A 24,767-nucleotide genomic window follows, 5' to 3' on the forward strand; every position below is an offset into this window, starting at 1 on the left:
GTGTTAGCACGACAAACCACTGAGAAATAATATCAAAGAAGTCACACTATACGTACTTACGACGTTTTTCCTACGCCAGTAGATCAGTATTGAAAATTGCTTTCCCTTACAAGTAACACTGACATATGTAGATCCGAAACGTCGTATTTCGTTCGCTTGACCCAAAGAAAAGAGCCGCTTTGGCACTGCGATGGTCAGTGAAGAAGGAATTGCGGTATAAATATCACAGTCCGCACCCACAAATCAGTAGTACAATTCGACCTTCACAACTGTCAACACCACAGTTCCAATCAATCCACATCCTAACAAACATGTCTGGAAAAGTGTTTTGCCTTCTGGCTTTAGCCATCTTTGGCACAGCTGTAGCTCAACCAGCCAAACCAGCATTCTGGAAAGGAACCCCCATGGATGGATTCGTTGAAGAGATGAGGTCTGGATGCTTGGAAGGAAACGATGCAATTTCATGCATGAAGTTCAAGGTCATGTCACTCTTGGACACAATCTTCAAGAAGGACTCCTATCAGGTTCTAACAAACAATATCAAACCACGACATAAGTAGATTACTAAGCTAAATTCTCAAACTTACAGATCTCTGAAACCGTTGAAGTGGTCAGGAACAGCAACGCTAACGAGATCACAGGACGTTCATCTGGAGACTTCCTCGACACAATTGAAAACTACGTCCAGAGCCACGATGTCACCTTCAAACTCCCAATGGTCGGATCCAAAGTGACTCTCAGCCCAAGGAAGCTCGGAGATGACGAACTCGACATGAACATCCAATTCTCTGACGAAGGTCGCAGCGCAGCTGAACCACGCAAATCCAAGTTGAAAAAGATCATCGTGCCCATTCTAGTGTTCGTCCTCTTGAAAGCCATGACCCTCGTACCATTGGCCCTTGGAGTCCTCGGTCTCAAAGCCTGGAATGCCCTTCAGCTCTCATTCTTCTCCTTCGTTACCTCTTTGGCTTTGGCCGTCTTTCAGCTCTGCAAAAAAGTAATAATCAATACCTAAAAATAATCTAATATACAAAAATATATTCTAATAAATATGTTTTACAGATTGCTGCCGATCATTCTCATCCCCCAATCTCACATGGATGGGAAGCTGCCAGCAACTACAGAGCTCGTTCCTTGGATACTCCACAAAACGATGCGCAAAACATGGCCTACAACGCTTATGCCTAAGAACCTCGAAAAACTAGTTAATTGAGATTGTATACATAGATTGGTTATTTATAATGTATTTATTATTTATTTAAATATAATTTATTTCATGAAAAGACATATGTATTTAATTTTACACCTGAATAGAAAATTCACATTAAATCTAAGATCACAAATAATAATACAAACTTATATATGTTTGATACGAATTAAAATAAAAAGCTTGGATAAATTCAGCTTAGTAAAAAAATAATAAAAAAACATTTTACTTAATTAAAAAACTAAAAATTGTTTTACATATTCTTAAGTTCGTATTTCATTCAATGAAAACCAGATTCATTTTCGATTAAGTCTTTGTTTTGCAGCGAATGTAAATTCTATTAAAATTCAGCATACAATTGCCATCATTCCTTAGTGAACGTCCTACATCCTGATTTTTACGCACAACTACATCAAAGAATTTGTATTTGTAACCTCAAAACCTATATTATATCATATTTGTTGCTAAGAGTATTTTTTCTGTATAGTAAATATTAGAACCATTTTTAACCAATTTACTTATTAGTGTGTATGTATCAACATTTAATCACGACACGTGGTTTAAATTGTATACCACATAAAATAATGAAAAGTTAGCCTAAAAATGTAAAATTTAAATATAAATCCTTTAACATTGGCGACAGTATCCTGCTTTCACTTATCATTTTCGATGTAACACTTATCAAAATTATACCGAGCAATTAAACTGTCAAATTTAACCGTTTGATTGTTAATATGTGTACAGTAACACGCGCCTAATAAATTTACATTAAAAATTGTTACATGTTGTATTTTATTATTTTATATAAATATAATAATAAATTTAATTTATTAATAATTTAATTATTTTTCCAGATTCGATAAATTCTTTTTACTGGATCAAAATACTTTACTATGAGTAAACTAGTTTACTATGATAATATGTGTGAGTTAGTCAGTTGACAATTCTGTTTTTTATTAAAATAAATAATTCAATAAATCAATAAAGTAGTACTTTCATTAAATTAAGAAATTACTTTGGCAAGTATGAAGAGTACAATTTAAGAATATTTTTAAAATACTATTTTTATTTGGTTTCGCGACAAAAGCTTAAATGATTTTTGGTTCAACAACTATACGTTTATAGCAAAAGATCCAGCCGACAAAAGCTCCAACCGACAATTGATCCAAAGGGTTTAGGTCCTACGACATGGCATACACAAACAAATTGAATAAAGGGGTGGCTGAAATTTGTATCTTATTCTTAAGCAATCTAAATATAGGTAAGCAAATCAAATCGTGATTTATATTTACTCGTGATAAAGTTATTTAAACTTGCCATTTTGATTAAAAAATACACACTTGTGAGCAAAAACAATGTTGGTCTGTCTTGTTGTAACCTAGACCAAGATTAGCAATGACTTTTTTTTCGAGGTTTACGAAATTTGTATTTAATAAAATGAGTCCCATACGAAGTTTTAAGATCGAAATAATAGCAATAGTGAATTTTATTAGACACCTAGTTAAGTAAGTATATATACAGATGTATTATGTTTTTGAAGCATATATGTTTTTTGTATAACTATAATGTTCAGTAATCTGAGAAATAATAATATGCAAATTTCAGTCACTCCTCGTATCTAAATTTATTGAACTCTTTCTTCAAAAAATCATTTTGACTATTTTATTTGTAGGTGTTATGCAGTTGGATCGTATGGTTGACTGAATCTTTTGTCGTGGACGTACAATCGATAGATCAAAAGTTCTTAGGGACTTTGTTTTAATACGCTAAAATTTAACTAGCTGGTTTAAGCCCCGTAAAAATGCTTTACTTAGAAGTTATAAGAAGACACATACGTTTTCCACAAAAAATATACATAATAAAAACTAGGTCTCAATAGCCTTAAATGAAATTCAACCAACTTTACTTTTGGGTATATATATATACATATATTAACAATGCCACTTTTTTGATACTTAAAGTATAAAAATTTAACATCTCTTAAAAATACATTAATATTATTAATAAGCTACTCAATGAAATTTAACCACTTAATTCTTAAATAAAGCATATACAGCAAAATGTGGACAAAAATCTACACCATTGTTTTCGGAGACCTATTAGAGAAGAAAAAACATGCATATAGTACGTTGATATAAATCTAGAATATCTTATTATAAATCTGTTTCAGTAAATCCAAATAAACCATACAGCTATTTATATTTTTTTGTAGAGTCATTTTTTGGTTGACTAATCTCCATTTGAAGCAATCGACGTTTTTTTATTTATTCGATATAATACTAATAGTGAATTTTCAAGATAAATCCACAACATGTTACTCTTATTTAATTTTAATTAAATAAAGTAAACCACACAGTTTTGTGAAGTTTATACTCATATAATTTGTAGACTATCGATTGCCCTTTATCTAAAATATATATATTACTGAAATCGCATTCTTTTTTATTATTTGTTTCTACATATTATTTTGATTAATGTAATTAAACCAAAGTGGATAATATTTGCAGGGTTTGAAAAGAGATTATTATGAAGTTGTTATAATCATTACTTAAAAGTAATGGATGTACTGGTGTTGTTTATTTTTTCTTCCATAACTTCGATAAAAACAGTTACTTATATGTATAATTAATACATTATTAACCACTCATTAACAAGTCTCTATATTTTTTTATGGTCATTCTAAAATAATAGATAAAAATACGTTAAAATTGTTTGCGATTAAATAAAGGTTGATATAAACTTTGATAAATCCTTTTTCATTCACTGTAAATAAATAAATATTAATAAGAAGATAATTTATTACAAAAATTTAGCGAATCAAAGGACTTTTTATATGTGACACTGATTAAATGAACGGTGTCTGAAATACTTGGGCGTCTTGAAGAAAAGTTTTCCTTTTCAGTTGTCGATAACTTGCATTGCGGACATGCTCCACATCAACCAATATATAATTGCAATGAATGTTTTAGGCGCTTCATCGCCAAATATAAGGTGGCTACTGTACTTCAAATTCACCATTGATTAATTTCAAATCAATATTCAATACACATTGGACCCAGCCGATGCCCCCCTTGTCCGTTACTTCCGAGTATAAATGCCAAGCCCACTTTAAAAGTACAACACATTACGATCGTCCGCACATCAAGGAGCACACAACGAGTGATAAGTGCAATTAGATAAATACATCTGGAAATATGACACGCATATCGTTATTTATCGTGGCTTTCGCTTTTGCGACATGCCAAGCAAGGATCTTGACCAACGAAGTGACGCCGAGGATCAACAGCGGAGATGAGCTCCTGTCTTCCATCGTCAATGACTGCTTCAGTGCCCAATCTGCGACGGAATGCTTGAAGGTCAAGGTTTTGTCTTACTTAGACAACGTACTTGGATTCAGCGAGGAAAGCGCTAGATCTTTCTCCAGCGAGAACATCGACAAAGTAATCTTCAATAGAGTCTCGAGAATCCTCAACACCAATGAATTCAAGCTCACTCTGCCCGAATTTATCTTCCAAAACGCTCAAGTTTCCTACAGAGCCGATCGAGGACTTGATGTCGACATTCCAGAAAAACCAGAAGATAACGATGAAAACTCTCAAGGTAATATTAATCGAAAACGCATACATGTGTTACAAATTAATTGATTTTATTGCATTTACAGCTCGCGGACTTTTGAAAAAGAAGCTTCTCTTGCCAGTTCTCCTTCTGTTGAAACTGAAGATGAAAGCTTTAATGCCAATCTTTGTTGCTCTCATTGGTGTCAAAGCATTAAAAGCTCTTATCCTTAGTAAACTCGCCATCGTATTAGTCGTCGGATTCATTGTCTTGCAGTTGGTGAAGGGAAAAGGAGGTCAATACACAATTTCACATTTTCTACATTTTGTTTTGGATTTTTTATAATGTATACTTTATATTTAGCTATGCCCATGGCTATGGCTATGACACCAGCTCCTGAAGCTCCCCCATCAGCTCCTGCGTCGGCTTATGGACCAGCTGCTGCAGCCCCATCAGCAGCTACTCCTTCAGATTCTTACAGCCCTCATTGGGAACCATCGGCATCTGGACCGTATTCCAGAGTTTGGGACACAACTGCCTCCCATAATTTGGCCTACAATGCTTACTATCCGGGAAGCTCTTCTTCGTCTTCTTCTTCAAGCTACTCAAGTCCGTCCTCGTCTTCATCCATCACATCGAGCAGCACGGCTGAATAAACAAACATAAACGGCGAATTTTGATTCTTATTATAAAAATAATATTTATTTATTTATTTTATTTAAATAATTGTTTGTACATTTATTCGCAATAAATTATTAGAAATATAATTAAATATGTATTATAATTTCTTGACCAGAGTACCTTTGTAAATATATTTTTTATATAAATATTAATAATTAAAATAAATATAATGCAATTAATAAATATTTTTATTTTACACTTTATAAAATAATACTTAAAAGTAATATATAAAATATGTATTAATTTTATATAATATCTAAAAAATTTTCATTTACAATATTTTAACTCTCGTAAGATGTCACTATAAAAAATATTATTAATATATATTATTTACAAGTCTGTTGAATTGCAAAAAAAAGTATAATTTCCTACAAATAGATGGCAATAATCATATATAATTATTTTTTTGCTATATTAAAAATAATTAGGAACTTGTTTATTAGGAGATCAAGGTTGGGTTTTTGCACTTTTTTCACCCCATTTTTTATATGTACCTATACTTATTTATAATATCATATAGAACGGTTATAAAATCATTATTTAATGTGTAATATAATTTAAATTAAATAAAATTTATTTATTATTAATAAATATTGATGCACATGCTACATTTAGACACAAAGTATCATACATCGATTTTTTTAATTTAGCAAAATCTGTTTAAAAAAATATTATTCTTAAAATTTCTGTTACAGATATATTTAAAAACAGTTTGACTCAATAATGTATATAAAAACATACACCGCGTCAAGCAGTTAATTGCATAATAGTCAGAAGTATCTATAATTACAAGAGAGAATGGAAAACGTTTAATAGTTAAGAATTGCGTTTTCCTTTAAAAATATTTGTCGTATTTAAAAATAATTAAATATTACGCCATTATTATTTTGATTGTTCACTTTAATTTATTACTTAACATAATATTTATTTTTTAATTAAATATACATATACATATGTATGTAGTATATGTACTTTAGTAATTTAAAGATGATAAGAAACATATTTAATATTATTTTAAACATTTTAATATTTATTTTGTCAAAGTATATAGTATTTGTATGTATAATACCTTGTTCATATAAAGTCAGGAAACGTCTATTTATCTTTACTAATCATATTTAAATAAATTGTGTCATATTTTAATACAAAAAATCATAAATTAATTTATTAAATTGTAAAACAACATCTACAATTTATTAAGCCTACATGTAATGCAGACGCATAATAATTCATATTAGAAGTCAAATGGATATTGCATAAGAAACATAATTATTTATGAAGCATGACATATATACATTATCCATGCGTTCAAATTTTAATAAACACCCATACAGGAATTTGTTTTTTTAATAATTTAACATTTACATATTACATGTCATATGGGATACACATTCCTTTTCTAATAGTTTCATCATAAAATACTTATTATGTTATAACGAAAAGATTCATTTTTCCCCTCACGATATTTAAATATTATATTACATTGACAAATATATGAGATGGGCATACATCCTTATCTTATTTTTTTGTAAGAAAAGCCATTACGTTTCGCTTTACCGCAAAATATATTGTTTAACACAATGAGAGTGTCCATTAGTGATTCTTCGAAATTTAAGTAACGAGGTAAAGGCCTATTGCGTAAGTTTTTCTAGAGCGACAAATTAATTCACCGATTAATAATGTCAAACTTTAAATTTCATTAAGGCTTTTGTGAAAATTAATGAATATTTTATAAATATTTTATTAAAAATTTATTTTTATTTATGTGATACATCTTTCGAGGACAGATAGTGATCTATTATGCGTGAGTAAATTATTTATGAACCTTTTATATAAAAGAAGGTTGCAATAATTAATATATTTTGTGCTTTAGTGTTAATTTATCGTTTAATTAGATTATTAGAACTTATAATACAATAAAAAAACTAAATTTTTTTTTATAACAATTTTAATGTTATACTGCTAAGTAATTTTACATTAATTTTTTTTTGACATCTCGATTTATATGTAGTAAAAAATTACAAGCCGTATATGATTAGATTGAGTAGAACAAAAAACGTACAATACAAATATACTAAGCGCACAATGACGATCTGGAATTAGCACGTACTTAAAATTCATATAATCATATCTTTGAAAAATTGTATACAATCTAATATAACCTAAGTAATTATCTTAGTAAGAACTATAAAATTTTTATAGATATTTATTAAACTGTGAAGACTTTCATTTATAAGAGTTCAGTTTATTAGGCATGTTATATTTTTAATTGTAATTTCTGTTATTTACTAAAATTTAATAAATTGATTTAGAATAATTTTTTAATTTTTTTTCACCAGTGTGCTCATCAAAATATTATTGATATATGAACATACATGTATGTATAGTATTATAAATGCAAATTATTAATCCATTTCCTTGCTTACACAGTAATAATATACCAATATTTATTATTATTTAACATTACATTTTTTATTAGGCTTATTATTTAGCAACGTAGCTCAAGGACTAAAAAATATAATGTAGAATCATACATTAAAATATTATTTATCATAGATCCTTGAAATAGTGCTAAACCTCTACAGGAAATAATTAGACAATTTTCTCAAAAGCACGCACGTTGTTAAATTAATCATCAATAAACTTGCTTTTACTTTTATCGTTGGTACGCATATTACAAAACTGTGTTAGTGGTTCTTAAAATGAAAATAGACACCAACCAGTAAGATGCAGCATCAATAATTTTAAACCCAAGATGCATTTCGACATAAAAGCAGTAAAAATTTTACTTGACATAATATATTGGAATGATGCACTCACTATTTTTTAGAGGAAAATTCTTTTGTGACACATAAAATCGTAGCTTATGAATCTCAATATGAATTTGATCCGATTACAAGGTGCTATGGTAATAGAAGGTTGTGCAAGAAGAGTACTGGCCTGGGTGGTGGCTGCTGAGGCCAGGGACAAAACCAAGAGCAGTACAAGTTAGGAGCTTTAATAGTGCGGACAGCTCCGACCCGCGAAGTACCTCTGAAAATTATGTTTTTATTTAATATGATAAATTAAAAATAATCATAAATGGTAATTTATAATAAAAAATATTAAAGTTGAGTGTATGTCATAAATTAAGTGTTTAATAATTTTATGGTAATTATCTTTCTATATTTTTATATAATACAATAGACCTAATAATTCAATGCTTGAAATAATATATGATTCTGATATGAACTTTGTTTTCCTGAAAATGAAAGTAAAATAATATTTTTGCTTTGATATATGTCCCAAGTGTTTTTAAATACTAATAAAAATATATTCATAAAAAGAATGTTTCTTATGACAAATTGTTTGATTAAAAATAAATAAATTGCCTTGTCATATATTTGACATTTAAAGTTAATACCTAATTTAACAGTTCATAAATTTAAATTTACTTCATGGAAAATACAATACATAACCAAAATACTATTTTTAGTAAATGTCAAGTTACGATTTCACGACCTAATTTTATTTATTTACATGCATGAAAAGTCCATTGTTTCTGAGTTTAAATCCATTAATTAAATCTTAATTTACTTTACTAAAAATATTTAATAAAAATCCTTATTTTGCTTAATATCAAATTCGATTTCTTCAAAATTAATTATTGATTATTTAAATATAATAAAATTAATTTTTTCATATATATCTAAATTTTCTTTACAAATTAAATATTTCTTCTGCTGAAAGTTAATTTAACTTTTTCACAATCCCATAGTTATTTTATTATATCTGAATGTACTTGTTTTCCTTTTGAGCTATTGTATCTTTAAACATGTTATATAACTTAAAAATTATTCCTATTGAAGATTTATACGTACACTATAGAATAAGCAGGAATCATTACGTTTCTTATTATTAGACATAACTCATCAATTGCCATAATGATGGCACAATGCACGGATCGTGAAAGAACAATATAACAAGTAGTGTTATACTGCTTTTAGTATCGTAAAGTTACTTAAAATACAAGTCTTTGAATGTGAGAGTATCTCTTTTAAATCTTTAACAACAGGTTGATTTAATGCATTTATTTAAAGGTTAAAGAAACATTAAAGTGTGCGCAATAAAATTATGTTAAGAAATCTAAGTAGGTTACATCCTAAATGAATCAGACCGTATGGGTTTTTACATGAATAAGCAGAGATTATTTATATTTTGCAATAGTTAAAAGTCAGATTTATTTTATCAGTGTATGTAGTAAATACTTGTATATAATACATCAAACTTGTCAATGACATAACTGTGATGCAGTTAGAAACGCACTTATGACATTATTCAATGCTTGAGTTCCGTTTTTTTATTGACATCGCAACAGTCTTATTTATTATTTAAAATAGTTTAATAAAGTGTTTTCATTAGTTAAATTTAATTATTATTTTCTAGTAATTTTACAAGTTAACTCTCATAGATAGTATTGATCAACAATATTACTGTATGCAGTAAATCTCGAGTGCTTCGTATACATCAGCTATTATACAACGATAGTAGCTCAGTTACGTTAGTTTCACTTACTATTAAAAATAGAAAAACGTATATGAGCGTAGTTTTAATTTTATTCTAAATTTCTTGTTGTAATGAGAGATTTAATTCAATGAATATTTTTGGTGCATATGGTCTATGAACCAGGATGACATTCCAACATTCAAGGCCTAAGAAACTCAACAGGCTCGTGTCACCAAATTTTGTAAGATCTTATCTTATTCTTGGACGACATGGGAACGAGAGAGGTACAAAATTTAATGTCACAGCACTTGATTTCTCCGATGCAAGAATATTACAGAAATAAAAAAATCATATGCAGCATGAAAGTGTACGTTTTTGTTGAATTGTCTCATTGTTATTAAGATTTAATGTTAAATGTCGTGATCACGCTGCGACACACTTTAAACTTAATATGAAATAACACTGAATTACCAGCGAAGAAAATTAAGATTTATTACTATTGTGTACAACATTTTTTTATGAAGAAAATATGACTAGATATAGATTTATTTAATATTTTGGATATATTTTTATTAAATACCTACAAATTAAATTTTAAATATTATTGTAATAAATACTGTTTAAGGTCAATACATAAACTAGAACATAGATTTTTTATTCTACCATCAATCATTTATGAATATCGTGCAGCTCTTTCATAATAAATCAATTATTTTTTATATGTATATATGCATACGTTAAGTAAAATCTCTAGTCAAATTTAAATAATTTATTACTCGATTGTCAACTTTGCCGTTTCGCCTGATATCTGCTTACTATTGCAGTTTTCTCAGTGTGCTTAAAATGACCGTGTCAATTCTTACCAAGTGCGAAATTTCTTCAGTATGTTGGGAAGGAGAAACTGCAACTAAAATTCATCATGTTTATTTTTATGTCAATGACGTTATTAACAAGCAAACTGTAACAAAATGCTGTCTTGAATTTAAATCGGAAAGAAATGACGTTTATGCAAAAGAAAGGAGTGGAAGGTCAATTTTGTCACCGATTAAGTCATTCAAAAATTAAGGGGGAATATAACTTTAAACAACCAACAAACTTATACATAATTGCAATACATATCTATATAAAACAGTATAGGCAAACGTTGGATGTTCAAACATATGACTTTTATTACGTAAAAATCAATCAAATCTCATTCTAAAGATCAAAATTAATAAACCAAGTATTCTAAAAAATATATTTATTTACTTTCCTAATATCTCTCGCATATGATCTACTATTTAATAACAAACCAATAGTAAATGTTGGCATTTCGAAAGCTGAAAACCACAAATACGATACCACATAATAGTTTACCTATAATCCGATATGATGCAATTTACCTTCATCCTTGTATTTTTGCCAATATAATTACACCTTGCGTTTAATTGCTATTCATTGATTTTTATATTAAGAAGGATCGATTGCACAACTTATTGAGAAATGTAGAGAAAAGTAACCCAATAGAATAATTTGTAGGATCCGTTATTGAATTTTCTATGAAACCGGTTGAATGGAATTGCACGGTGGACTCGTTACAAACCATCGTGCTTTAAATAGTTGTACCTCATAAAGCGATTTTTCTTAATATGCAATTAATTTTAATAACATTATAAACATGATTTATCTTAAATTTATCTATTCAAAATATGAGTTTTGTCTTACTATTTGTTTCTAACAAATAACAAGCCGGCAATAGAGCCCTACTTGGTATATTCAGGTTCAGTACTTCTACACTTTCACTCTCTTGCTATTATAGCACACACAGGTGACTTACGGTGAATATTTAACGACGATTATTCCTGGCTCGAAAATGCAATTTACTTCTTTGCATTGTGTCATCGATGCACACATTGTGCAATTTACAAAGAAAAAAGTATTTGAGACCGAGACGAGTGTGATGCACCGCTCTTGCATTAAAAACGCCACTTTCACAGTGTTTAAACACTGCAGATAAGTTTTTGACCTATATACATACATATGACCTATTGCATTATATAGTTACCATAAAATATAAACTATTTCCGTGAATATATATGATTTATTTATTATACTTTACACTTTTTACTACTAGTGGTTTTAATTAATAATACACAACAATAATACTAATTTTTTTGACTATTTTGAGTAAAACCTTAATGCTAAAATTATAAAAATAAATACATATTTAAGTTAGTAAATCGTGAAATAATATTATGAGTAAATGTTTATTACCAAAATTATATAAATAAATACATATTGAAAAATGCTAAATAGCAATACATGTTCTATTGCTTTCATTCAATTCAAGGTAATATGACCTCAGTTTGAATTAGCAACAAATAAACGGTCATTAATTTTAAACGCAACAATTAGTATTTTTTTTAATACCCCTGATATTATTAAAAGAATTACACAAATATTTAATAGTCGAATTTTATATTGCATCTCAATAACGTTCTCTTTTAAAATGTCAATATACAGAAAATATATAACTAATATTTTATTTTAAAAACAGAACATTTAATGAAAAGAGCAAACTCTGTTATAATTAATAATAATAATATCCATTTATACCCATTACTTACTATTATACAATTTACCATTTATTTAAGTCACTGATCACTATTAAAACTACTCATCAAAAGCAAAGAAAATTACTGAGCCTTTAAATACTGCAGTAACTAAGAATATTTTATTTTAGAACCAAATCATTTGAAGATTAAAAACATTTTCTTAGCCTAAAAAATCATACGTTACAACAGCATTTTTACAGCACTAAATAATTTTTTATATATATTTATATTAAACACGACACTATTTTATTGTAGATCTAATTTTTCTTAGAAGGCATACTATTTTAATAAAATAGTATATTATTTATATAGAATATTCAACATAAATACTAAAACGAATATTACAAACTTTTTATTTAACCTGAACTTAAAAATTGAACCAAAATTTTTTTTTTCAGTACTCCAACCTCATCACAACAACACCAAACGCCATGATACCTAAAGATAGCGAGTTCTTGTGAAATATATATATATATTCCTAAAGTGATTTTCAGTATTTAAAAAAGTGATATTATCATTATTTACTTACTTTTATAATGTATCAAATAATGAAGATATGTGTCATGCTTTTGTTTGTGAGTGTTTTGACATCGGCACAAATAGACAACACTATCAATGGAAATGGCGAAAGAACAGTAAGTCACGATCTTCTTCATTTATATATTCATTAATTAAGACTTGATATAAGAAACGTAATTTTAAAAACTCAAAACACACGCTCGTCGAGACAAAGCAATCAAGCTTAAGGGTCAAATAAGAAGTTATAAAAAGTTAACCTGATCTAATCGTGTTTTACCCGTTTAGATACAACACTTACAAGCATATTGCACATCGCAATGTACAAATCTTACGGTAAGTTTACATTAAAATCAACACAATCAGTTTATATGCTCGCTATATAATATTGAATCAATAATTTTACTCTTACCGCTATTACTCAATTATAATATTTTTTTAATTACTTTAAATCAAGTAGATCAAGGGAATGGTCGATATCATTCCTATTACACAAACAGGTACTTAAATTTAATTTCGCATTAACACCTTGATTTATATTATTATAAAAAATGAGCAATATATATTCATGTGATAAATGCAACGATGCCATGCTTAGAGATTGACAAACATATATGGATTAGGTTGTGTTCACAATAAATTATTATGCGGATAATGAGGTGGAAAAATCTTATGTGAAATTTATTCCATTATTGCATAGGCAATGGTATTGTACTATTGTGTAAGATATGTACAATCAGATGCATATATTTTAAGATTGTCGCATTTAATCGTAAATATATTCGAGTGTTGCAAATTTACTGTATATTATTGTTAAAATAATACTATAAAAAATACGACTTAAAAAAATAACATTAATTAAATAAGCATCATATTAAGAGTAATTTTTAATTTAAATGCATATTTATACATTTTTCAGTAGAGTTTACGTAATTTTATTAATTAATTACAGCTTACAGAAACCAACTATTTACCAATGTCCCTTTTTATTTAATTGTTTATTTTAGAAGCTGTGATAAAATTTAATAATATCGCTCTGATTATTTAATTTTGTAATCTGAAGAATTAGATCAAAATATTCACAGTGTAATAATCTGTAGATAAAAACCAAGATTCAGCAAAAAATTAAAACACAATTTATTAAATTTTGTTCTTCGTTAAATCATGGAGCAATACCGCTTCAAATCTGTTTTCAAAGATCAACTACCCTTAGTTTATTTTTCTATAACATGATTAGACTGCACTAAAAAAAAGAGTAACCAACATACTGTCACCATAATTTGTTTCGGGTGACAACTCAACTTTAAAGCATATTTTGAAGGTTAATAATTATTATACAATAATCCCAATATCTTCTGGAAATCGTAGAGCATCCATTTCTTACCGCATGTAATAATTATCTTTAAGAATGGTTCTCTATTGTTTCTAAAAACCAATGAACAGACCTTAAAACTTTTTTTTTTGTCGTTCTTTGAACAGCTACTTGTGGATTAACTATAGCAATTTTTTAATCTCTCTTCTTCAACGGCAGATATGATTTTCAAGGTTAATATTACCAGCATAAATTTAAAACTAACACGAAATCTTTTACTAACTATTTACCAATATCCATTTTTAATATTTTTTTAGTTTATTTTAGAAGTTGTGAAGCCGTCAAAGGAATTTTTTAATATCACTCTGATTATTTACTTTAGTATTCCGAAGAATTATATCCAAATATTTACAATGTAATGATCTGTAAGAAATGAAGGATTAGGCAAAAAATTGAAACCTTATTTATTAAATTTTGTTCTTCGTTTAATCATGAAGCAATACCGCTTCAAATCTGTTTTTAAAGATCGATTACTTATATAGTTATTTTTTCTATAAAATGATTCCACTGTACTAAAAAAAATAAAAAAAAATAACAACATACTGTCACGATAATTTGTTTCGGGCGACAACTTAACTTTAAAGCATGTTTTGAAGGTTAATAATTATTAAACAATTATCCCAATATCTTCTGGAAATCGTAGAGTATTCATTTCTTACCGCAGGTAATAATTATCTTTAAGGATGGTTCTCTATTGTTTCTAAGAACCAATGAACAGACTTTAAAACGTTTTTTTTGTTGTTCTTTGAACAGTTACTTGTGCATTCACTTTAGCAATTTTTTAATCTCTCTTCTTCAACGGCAGATATGATTTTCAAGGTTAATATTACCAGCATAAATTTAAAACTAACACGAAATTTTTAATGAATAATTTTCGTGGCCTTCACTATACTATATAAGTAAACTTTTGATACCATAAAACTTTTGATACCAAAAAAAGTCTATAAATAAAAAACAAAATAAAACCTCATAAAATGAATATTTTAAGTTTTGTTTTAATCACGATCAACTTTCCTAACAACCTAGTAGATATGTATATATGCATGTATATAACACTAACACAGCTAGTTACTATATTGTACTGTATAATTTTATATTTTTTATATATAATCATAATTTATATATATGATTAATAAATGTTTTTACATTTAAAAAACCTTGACAAAAATCGCACTGAAAAGATCAATAGAACGGCAAGCTACGATGCATTTAAAATTAAAAAAATATACACTACTTCTATTTTTTTGCATGTCAAGTATAATTTAATCAGATATGTGAACAAAATATTACACGAGATATGAATTGTATGAATTTGTTGGAACCAACAAGTTAACTGCATAAATACCAACCAACAAGATAACTGCATAATATAAATTCGCATAGCAACAATGAATAAATTTTACAAATCAATTAAATTATTTGTAATTAATTATTTAAACGTGTGTCTCGTCAATAAGTAATTATCCTTAATACACGTGTATTAAATTAAATATGTAGATAAAGTATGAAACATTTAAAATAAATAAAGATCATTAACCAGTCGTCAGAACAATATACAGAGCTCGTCTTCCATTTTCACTGATCCTGCTTGTAAATTATTAACACACATATATACAATATATATGTATAGAAAAGTGTTTCAGAAAATGCTGAAGCAATGGATATTAAGTAGAATGTCAGACTAATTTTTATTTTATGAAATCATTTTAATTAATATTTAATTTTTGCTTCAACTACCATATAATTTTCAAAAAAAATAATAAAACAAATAAGAAGTCGATGTATTATAGATTATTACCGCATGTGAATTTAGCAAATTATACAATTTATATACATATTTGTCGACCCCTGGATTATATCTTAATTTATAAAAATATCGTATTAAGACTAAATACCAGTGGTATATATGAAGGATCTGGGATTAAATTCCATACTCCAGTGGTCTAGTGTATAATATTTTAATTTTTACTGTATATAGGATATCAGAACTAGTAATTATTATATACTTATTAGGTTGCCAAAATATATCAATAAAGATAAAAAATCTGTTCACATGTATTCATAGATATAACGCACGCTTTTAACAATGTGTGTCATCCCGGACTACTCTATAAAATTAGGAGACTGCATTCACACAACATATTCAAAATAATCCAATCCTAACTTAAAAGTATACACTTCAAAATTAATATCTGAGAAGTAAACATCAATCTGTAGCATATATCGTCGGGTATACTTTAGAGCAGCGTTCTTGGACCGATGCTGTATTTGTTATACACGATAGATCTTTCTTAGAGGAAGTTAACAAGACTTGCCACATTTGCCGACGACACAATCATTCAAAAATAGCATCGAAAAAGCTGCAAGATCATCCCTCAAAAGTCAAAGCTTGGTTCTCTAAATGGCTAATCTGAATTAATGAAAATAAATCAATCCATACTTTATACTTGCCCTCCAGTATCTCTTAATGGGAAATGAATACCACAAGGGAACTTGGCCAAATATCTTGAAGTTTATCTCGACAGAAACTGATTTTGAAATCTGGGACTACAATTTCACAGGCTGTGCTATCTCACAGGAGCAAATTAATTGAATACGTGTTCTATTATACACCATTGTTTATTTAACACGTTACTTATGTCGTAATTACAAAAGTTTTCTACAGGCGTATGCACACGTTGAAATTCGCCAAACAATCGATTGATTCACCTCACCGTTGAATATTCAAGCGGTGATGCTCAAACGTAAAAAAGAATGGCATGAAGAATGTGCCACAATTTCGTAACTGTGGCATTGGCATGCTACGGATTCGAATCACGCATACGCATTACCATTTTCGCACTTCCCTATACGACTGAATACGTGTGAAACTTTTTACGAAACCCTTCTTCCTACTATAATTTATTTTAATATCCTGCCATATGCTACGTAAAGAGAAAAGATCGACCAAAATATGCATATATGATGCTATCTATAGAAAAAGTTTTATAATATGACACTAATTTACGATTTGGTAAATGAAGCCCTTATAACAAATATATTTTTAATATAAGGGACAGTTTTTTCTTTTAAATCATAAATTTATTTCGTAATCTTTTAATACATTTTTAAATAAACTATGCCAAAAATTGACAAATAATATATAAAGTTAACAAAACACGTAATGGGTCATCTTTTATTTGATTTATTTTCTAAACACAAAAATTCAATCTGATCTTCTCAAAACATCGAAGTTTTAAGTGGGTTCAAATTTTTTTTATACTAAAAAATATTTTTTTAAGCCTTAAAGATTGCAGGAAATTAAACTTAAAATAAATACAAACTATGGTTGAATTTACAATAATAGATATTTATATGTTTATAATAATATTTGATATTGAAAATAATAAAGACAAACTCATTAAATGCAAGTGTGGAAAATTTTATAAATTTATAGTAAATATTTTGTTGTGAGATGGAAAGCCAAACGAAGTAAATATAATCAACAATCACTACTAATTAAATACTGAGACATCTGACTGAAATCAAAGTCTCTAAATCAATCAGATTTATTTTATTAAATTTAAACTATTACTACAGACTATAATCAATATATCTTACTATAAGCAATCTAGATATATTTTATTGTAAATATTTTTCATGACATTCCTACACTCGATCAAATAATCTTATGATGACTCATCAAAATTATTTTTAAAAAATAATCACTATTTTTATTCTCCCAGACACAAAAGAAACTGAAAAACACTAGGGTCCATGTGTGATACGAACTGTTTTCATGCTGGTTATAATTTTTTTTTAATATTAACAACCAACTTTATTCATAAGCTAAGAACTATTTATCAAGGTTAAGTTATTATGTTGTAGGGTTCTAGCTATATTATTTTGAAATTTTATAAAAAAATTAAAATAAATTGTAATCTTTTTTGGTTCGCCCTTAATTTTTTAAGCACCTCATATGTAGTAAAAGGCAATTAAAACTATAATTGCAATTTATATATTAAGTATTCAAAAGACGTTTAAGTACATTAGTGATTATATTAACTAGATATAACAATTATACCTGTATTACACAGAATAAAAGTAATATTTGTATCTGAATAAATTATTATTAAAAAAAATGTAAAAATATATATAAGGTACTTTAAATAATATTGTTTTTTAAAGTTAGTCTTTAAACATTTTAGAATATATTTTGAATACATTTATACCCAGTATATATATTTATAAAATAAAATATATTTTTTAATAAATATTTATACGTAATATAAATATTTCAGTAAAAACATCTTATATTGGATTTAATATTAACTTACATAATTGAAAAATTATTTCTATTGTTAATTAAAATTTTGATTATATGTTGATAAAATCTACTTTATAGAGTAAGTTCCTAAAGTTTTAGTAACTAAATGGAATTGCTCTAAATAGCTGCATTAGAATACTCTTAACAAATAAAATGCTGCACATTACTTTATAAATTTATAATATAAATAGTATATTGTATTATTTTACAATATACTTATGTTAAATAAGTGTTTGTCAATATGACAGCAAAACCTCAAAATCACCAGTAGGTACCAATCATATGTTTTTTATTCCATTCAATTAATTACATTACAAGTCATATTTTATTATATGTGCACACATACGAAATAATGAACGTTAGTCTATCACAGCATTTCGTCAAATATTTTTTTAACTATACATTATACACTTAAATGTTGTAATAATTATATTAAGAAACATCTGCTGTTTTTGAGCCTCACAACTCTCATTGTATTTATTTATTTTTCAGAGATATCGTTCTTCACTAAGATATCCAAAAAGAACGAGCACGATGAGAACACAAAATGTGTTTTCAAATAATTTACCATTTCCTTGCGACGTGAAAACTTATGGACCCAGCAGCGTTCCTCCGAATTCTGTTCATAAACTACGACCTGGAGATATCAAGGTGATAGGTGCTATGGGAGACTCTTTGATTGCTGGTAGTGGTGCTTTGGGGGAATCTATATTTTACACTATATTTGAATACAGAGGCGTCTCTTGGTGTATAGGTAATTTATTTAACTTAATTTTTGTATTTAATCAAAAAAATATTTATGAGTTAATGTATCATAAATATGTATTGATGTCGGTCGCGTACCGTGATATACTTTCCCTTTCGCTCGCTCGCGTATTAAGTGACGATAGTGAGCGAGAGATAAGAGCGTGCGTTCCGCACGTCCTTATCTCTCACACTCATCACTTAACACGCGAGTAAGTATCTCACCGTACGTGCCTGATTAATGTTAGCCTAATTTATTATATATTAGCGATTTATTATATAAGATATTACTTTCAATCTGTATTGGTATACAATCCCAATATTATATTTATATTATTTGCTCCTAAAATGCAAATATCAATAATCTTTAATGAGATTTATAGGTGGTGATGGAACTTGGAGAGACCAAATGACATTACCCAACATCCTGAAAGAGTTTAATCCTCAATTGAATGGTTATTCTCTTGGAACTGGAGAGTATTTTTTCCGTGATTCGCATTTAAATGTAGCATTTCCTGTAGCTTCTAGTTTAGATGCTGTAATGCAAGCCAAGGTAAGTCTTATCTAAAATTCATCATAATAATAAATATAAATTGCTATTATTTTAATCACAGGTTCTGGTCAAGAGAATAATGAAAGACGCGACGATTGATTTTAAAAATGATTGGAAGATGATCACTGTATTTTTTGGTGCCAACGATATTTGCACATTAGAGTGTTTCAATAAAACAGCAGGATCTGCTTCAGGATATATAAATAGTATAACGAAAGCCTTGGACTATCTTCAAGACAACTTACCTAGGACTTTTGTTAATTTGATTCCAGTGCTCGGTATGCTTTGCTATTTTTTTATATATTTATTTTTTGTGATACATGTATAATTTATTTTTATAGATGTGACTGTATCTGTAAGAATAAAAAGATCAATCCAGTGTCACTTGGTGCATAGATTATTCTGTATGTGCTATCATAATCAAGGATACGATCCTATTCCGTATATGGGAGCAATGGCAAGAAGTTATCAACGTTCTTTGGATAATCTTGTAAGTATTTACATATGAATTTTGAAACATATAATACAATAAAGTTTTAAAGGTAGCTGTCACATATAAAACTTTGATATTTATGCAATTGTCATTTTAGTGGAAATATTAAGTTTAAGGTATATTATGTAAATTAAATTGTATATAAATAATAATATTACGATTTAAAAATTGAGGGGACTACTAAAAGCTAAAAATAATTTAGAAAGAGTCATCTTTCGTTTGTTTCTGTAACTAAGTAGATGAACCAAAATTGAATTTAAAAAAGACATCTTTCGTTCGTTACTGTAACTAGTTAAATGAGTCTGTCTAAAAATATGGTTTTAAACTATGATAATCTTTACTATTTATATATTTCTTATATAGTTGTATATGTTTTAATTTAAATGTTTAATTAACTATAAATGCGTAGATATTTTTAAATGTAGAATATTTATAAATATACATTATTCTATATATTATACATTTATATAAATATACTTATATTGCATATATTTGATTGAATACGAATAAGCCGCAAAGTTTATAAATGCTTTTACCTTTGCAGTGCGCAAGGGATAAAATGTTATCAAAGTATAACCATGAAATTTTATTTGAACATAAATTTTCGATTTCGCAGAAGGTTCTAATATATTATTTTTTTTATTTACCCTAGATAAACATGTATTTACATATATAGAGCGATTCTGCTTTTTCGTGTATTGTTTTTCATAATGATCTTTGCTTATCACGATCGCGTCCAGTCGAGCTTTCAATTCAAGAAGAGCTTTCAATTTTACGCCCGAAAAATTTTTATTTTCAGATCGATACAGGGAGATACGACAAACGTGATGATTTTACAGTCGTGATACAGCCTTTTGATAAATTATTCAATCTGCCAAAAGACCCGAAGCGATATTTAGACGAAGTCATGGACATCTCTTACATAACATACGACTGCTTTCATTTTTCGCAAAAGGGCCACGCAATGGGTAATTATTATTATTATAATATTTTCTGTAAATTTTACTTTATATGTTACAGCTCAGTCATGCGCAAGTACTGTTAGAAAACACATATTAATTCATTCTTAATGAGATTATTCCGCACAAGTACTCAGAGTTTGTTTTGCATCCTCTTTGTTCGCCATAATTTAAGCAACTCAATTAACAATGTCAGGTTTAACTTTGAACCGCTCGCAAATCACGTGCATGCCTTGATTATCTCTTTTTTTCAGCCGCTAATCTGTTGTGGAACAATCTGCTGGAACCAGTCGGTAGAAAGTCGGCGATGAAAATGGATTTCTTGATGCAAAAGTTCATATGTCCATCACAGAACGCGCCATATTTTTTCACGCTTAAAAATTCTAAAACATTTTTAGAGACTGGAAGACAGTGAAACTAAAATTAAAAACCAAATCTTTTTATATGAACAATCTTACTGATTAAGTATTATCCGGCGTATATGAAATGTCATATTCTTAATTTAAACCTATGCTTTAAAATTGATACTTGATTTATGCTCACAATTTTTTAATATGATTATACCTAAGTATTTTAATAAATTTAATATAATATAAGAGATATTAATAAAATATATTAGTTTCAATACAATATGTGATATAATAAAAATAATCTAATTTTTAAAATGATTAATATATTTTTAATTAACATTTTAAAGTAAAATTAATTGTCAGTATGTACAAAAGATAAATAAGTAAGATAGATCAAAATCATACTGAATATTTGACATGAATTTTTCTTAATATACATCACTCAATACACAAAAATATTGATAATGTTTTAAATACTGGTAACTATAAAAATAAATAGTAGCGTAGCAATTATAGCCAAATATTTATATGTTAAAGCAAGAATATGATTATTGATATTTTGTCAAAAATAAGTTATAATAACAATCAGCCTATGTTTTTCACTGCTCGAAAACAGCTATAATAACACGTTAACTGCTTTATTCTATGGGTGCCAAACAAATAAATGTGTTTTTACATTTGCCTCGCTCTTGTTTTTTCCTCAAAATTTATTTCAGGCTAAGAAAGAAGTTATATTTCATGTATATATCGAAGACAGATAAGATATTAATGTATTTAGATTAAAAACCGTTACACTGAAAATCCATGAATGCTATTTAAAAAAATAATAACATATTGATTCTAACAATCCCAGGCGTATAATTTTTATTATACGCCTAGGAGTAAGATAATTTTACGTATATTTTCATAATTATTTATGCAGCTATTTATTTATTATTTTTTTATATTGCATTTAAAGTTAATTATAGAATAAAACCAAGAATTCTAAACGTTTTATTGTTTTGCTTTATTTTACTACTTTATTGTATTACTATGTTTTAATAAATTATTTTACATGTTTTTATATATTATTTAGCTTTTTTGTATTTTTTTATTAATATTTCAGAAGCTCTAAATATTGTTTTATAATAATATAAATAATTTTTTATTACTTTTATTTATTTCATACTTTTTAATTTATTAGTATTACTTTCTATAAAAATCATTTAAAATCAAATATAAAAAAATAATATATATATTGTTTAAATTTATTATTTCTTTAGTTATATGTACGTATATGTAAATATGTAACTATCTGGGGTACCTCAAAACAATAAAAGATCAACCACCGTACATGTACGGCGATACGCATAAGGGGTTAATAGTTAACAAATTGTATAATTAGTCAGTTGTAGTATTGAAAGTATTATAAATACATGCACACACACATATATGTGTATGTGTATATATATATATACATCTATGTATTAGTTGTATTACTGTATTCATTATATCTAATAATAGCCTAAAATAATTAAACAAGTTAGACTATTTTATGCGCATCTTTTAACATTATATCAAGGCCATGTTTTATGTTATATAACCAAGCATTTAAATTGCCTATTATTATTTAATAATTATGTATACTTTGTATTTAAAAGCTGACATTTCATGGTGTGCCAACAAATATGTTACTTATCGTAATTTGTGTTTAAAAGTATATTTACGATATTTATTTAAATGTATGTATGTTAAAATTCCAAAGAACGACATAATGTAGTTTTATATGTAATGTATTTTAGAATAATAAATCTAAATATAAAACTAAAAGTAATTTTACTATGTGATTTTTTAATAAAAATAAAGTGGCTACTATTAAAGAAATTAATAAAGATACTTGTATTGAAAATGAAAGTCTTTAATACGTTTAAAGTTGTAATATATTTTCGAATTGATAATAATATAATATCAGTATTTGATCCTTATGAATATTATATAAGGAGTATTTTATAAATCAGAAGAATAACTTGACTCCTTTCTAGGACGCGAAGGATCTTTCTCACCAAGGCTACCTTGTTTCGACTCATCTGTGAAAATAAAAAGAAAAGGCTGTAAGTGAAATGTAATTAAACTTTAATTAGAATAAATTGAAAAATAATAGTTTGTTATATTTAAACGTCTAGCGTTTTATCAACGATTAAATTATCAATAACAAAGGTTAAAAGTACACTATTATTATTGTAAGTATAATATAACATAATTACCTCAGATACTCGACGATCTTGTACTGCCTTGGCATTAATCCACAATTCACATTTTTCACTAAACTTCACAATGGCACATTATGAACACAAATTGGCACTGATTTTGGCGATGTGAGACTTTCACGTCTTGATCGCCAGACCAAAGTACTGCTTGCTAGAAGCCTTGGAGATTGTGGAAGAAGAAGAGCTGTCTGAGCTGGAACTGTCGTATCTTCTTAAGTTGGTCTTGGGAGCCAACTTTTGCTTCTTGGCCTTGTTCTGGTCAGGGTGAAGGATTTTATCGATTATCTGCCTGATCTGCGAGTGCTTCCTCTCGAATGGATTGGGATACATTTTGATTTGAACTTTAAAAATTTAGCTGTGTAAAGACTGCTTTGTCGTTGGCTGTCAACGATGCTATGACCGTCCGGTTTTACAACCTTCGCTTATATACCACTGACCGTCAGTCATATGGGCAGGTCTCAGTACCGGTCTTTGACGTCACGTCGAACGACTGTCCCGCCATTGAAAAAACCCAGACCTTGTGAACTTATGACACACGCAATTTTGGTAAGGGCAAATATTGGCATTTTTTGGTACTCCCCTATGACGTCTTCCAAAAACATTTTTCCAATACGCTATTAAGATTAATTAGCCCAAATTTTCAAAATCCTTGAACGTGTCCTTTGATCACATTAAGTTATTTGAATAACAAATGTATCTATTAATA

General features: G+C 27.8%; 3 protein-coding genes and 1 long non-coding RNA gene across 4 annotated transcripts; 3 read left to right on the forward strand and 1 right to left on the reverse strand.

The window, feature by feature from the left end:
* On the forward strand, positions 1 to 1,283 carry Osi19 (DUF1676 domain-containing protein Osi19). Its single transcript, XM_088191615.1, has 3 exons — positions 1 to 524; positions 590 to 997; positions 1,063 to 1,283. Exons 1-3 carry the CDS (start codon positions 312 to 314, stop codon positions 1,186 to 1,188), a joined length of 747 nt encoding a protein of 248 aa, XP_088047741.1. The 5' UTR covers positions 1 to 311; the 3' UTR covers positions 1,189 to 1,283.
* A 3,040-nt stretch (positions 1,284 to 4,323) lies between these two features.
* Positions 4,324 to 5,457, forward strand: Osi20 (DUF1676 domain-containing protein Osi20). The gene is made up of 3 exons (XM_088191849.1): positions 4,324 to 4,807; positions 4,869 to 5,057; positions 5,126 to 5,457. The coding sequence occupies exons 1-3, from the start codon at positions 4,402 to 4,404 to the stop codon at positions 5,416 to 5,418; spliced, it is 888 nt and encodes a 295-aa protein (XP_088047975.1). The 5' UTR covers positions 4,324 to 4,401; the 3' UTR covers positions 5,419 to 5,457.
* A 2,986-nt stretch (positions 5,458 to 8,443) lies between these two features.
* LOC148232189 (phospholipase B1, membrane-associated-like) lies at positions 8,444 to 24,458 on the forward strand. The gene is made up of 8 exons (XM_088193178.1): positions 8,444 to 8,593; positions 12,921 to 13,157; positions 19,209 to 19,470; positions 19,844 to 20,013; positions 20,075 to 20,291; positions 20,355 to 20,503; positions 21,306 to 21,474; positions 21,720 to 24,458. Exons 2-8 carry the CDS (start codon positions 13,059 to 13,061, stop codon positions 21,878 to 21,880), a joined length of 1,227 nt encoding a protein of 408 aa, XP_088049304.1. The 5' UTR covers positions 8,444 to 8,593; positions 12,921 to 13,058; the 3' UTR covers positions 21,881 to 24,458.
* Positions 23,717 to 24,465, reverse strand: LOC148232190 (uncharacterized). Its single transcript, XR_015810800.1, has 2 exons — positions 24,059 to 24,465; positions 23,717 to 23,881 (listed from the first exon to the last, which is right to left on the reverse strand). It is a non-coding gene; the product is annotated as an uncharacterized LOC148232190 (long non-coding RNA).
* Between the last annotated feature and the right edge of the window lie 302 nt (positions 24,466 to 24,767).

Source organism: Plectrocnemia conspersa, unplaced genomic scaffold (genome assembly GCF_051122295.1).
Source record: "Plectrocnemia conspersa isolate PC_06_02 unplaced genomic scaffold, ASM5112229v1 ptg000009l, whole genome shotgun sequence".
Lineage (NCBI taxonomy): Eukaryota > Metazoa > Arthropoda > Insecta > Trichoptera > Polycentropodidae > Plectrocnemia > Plectrocnemia conspersa.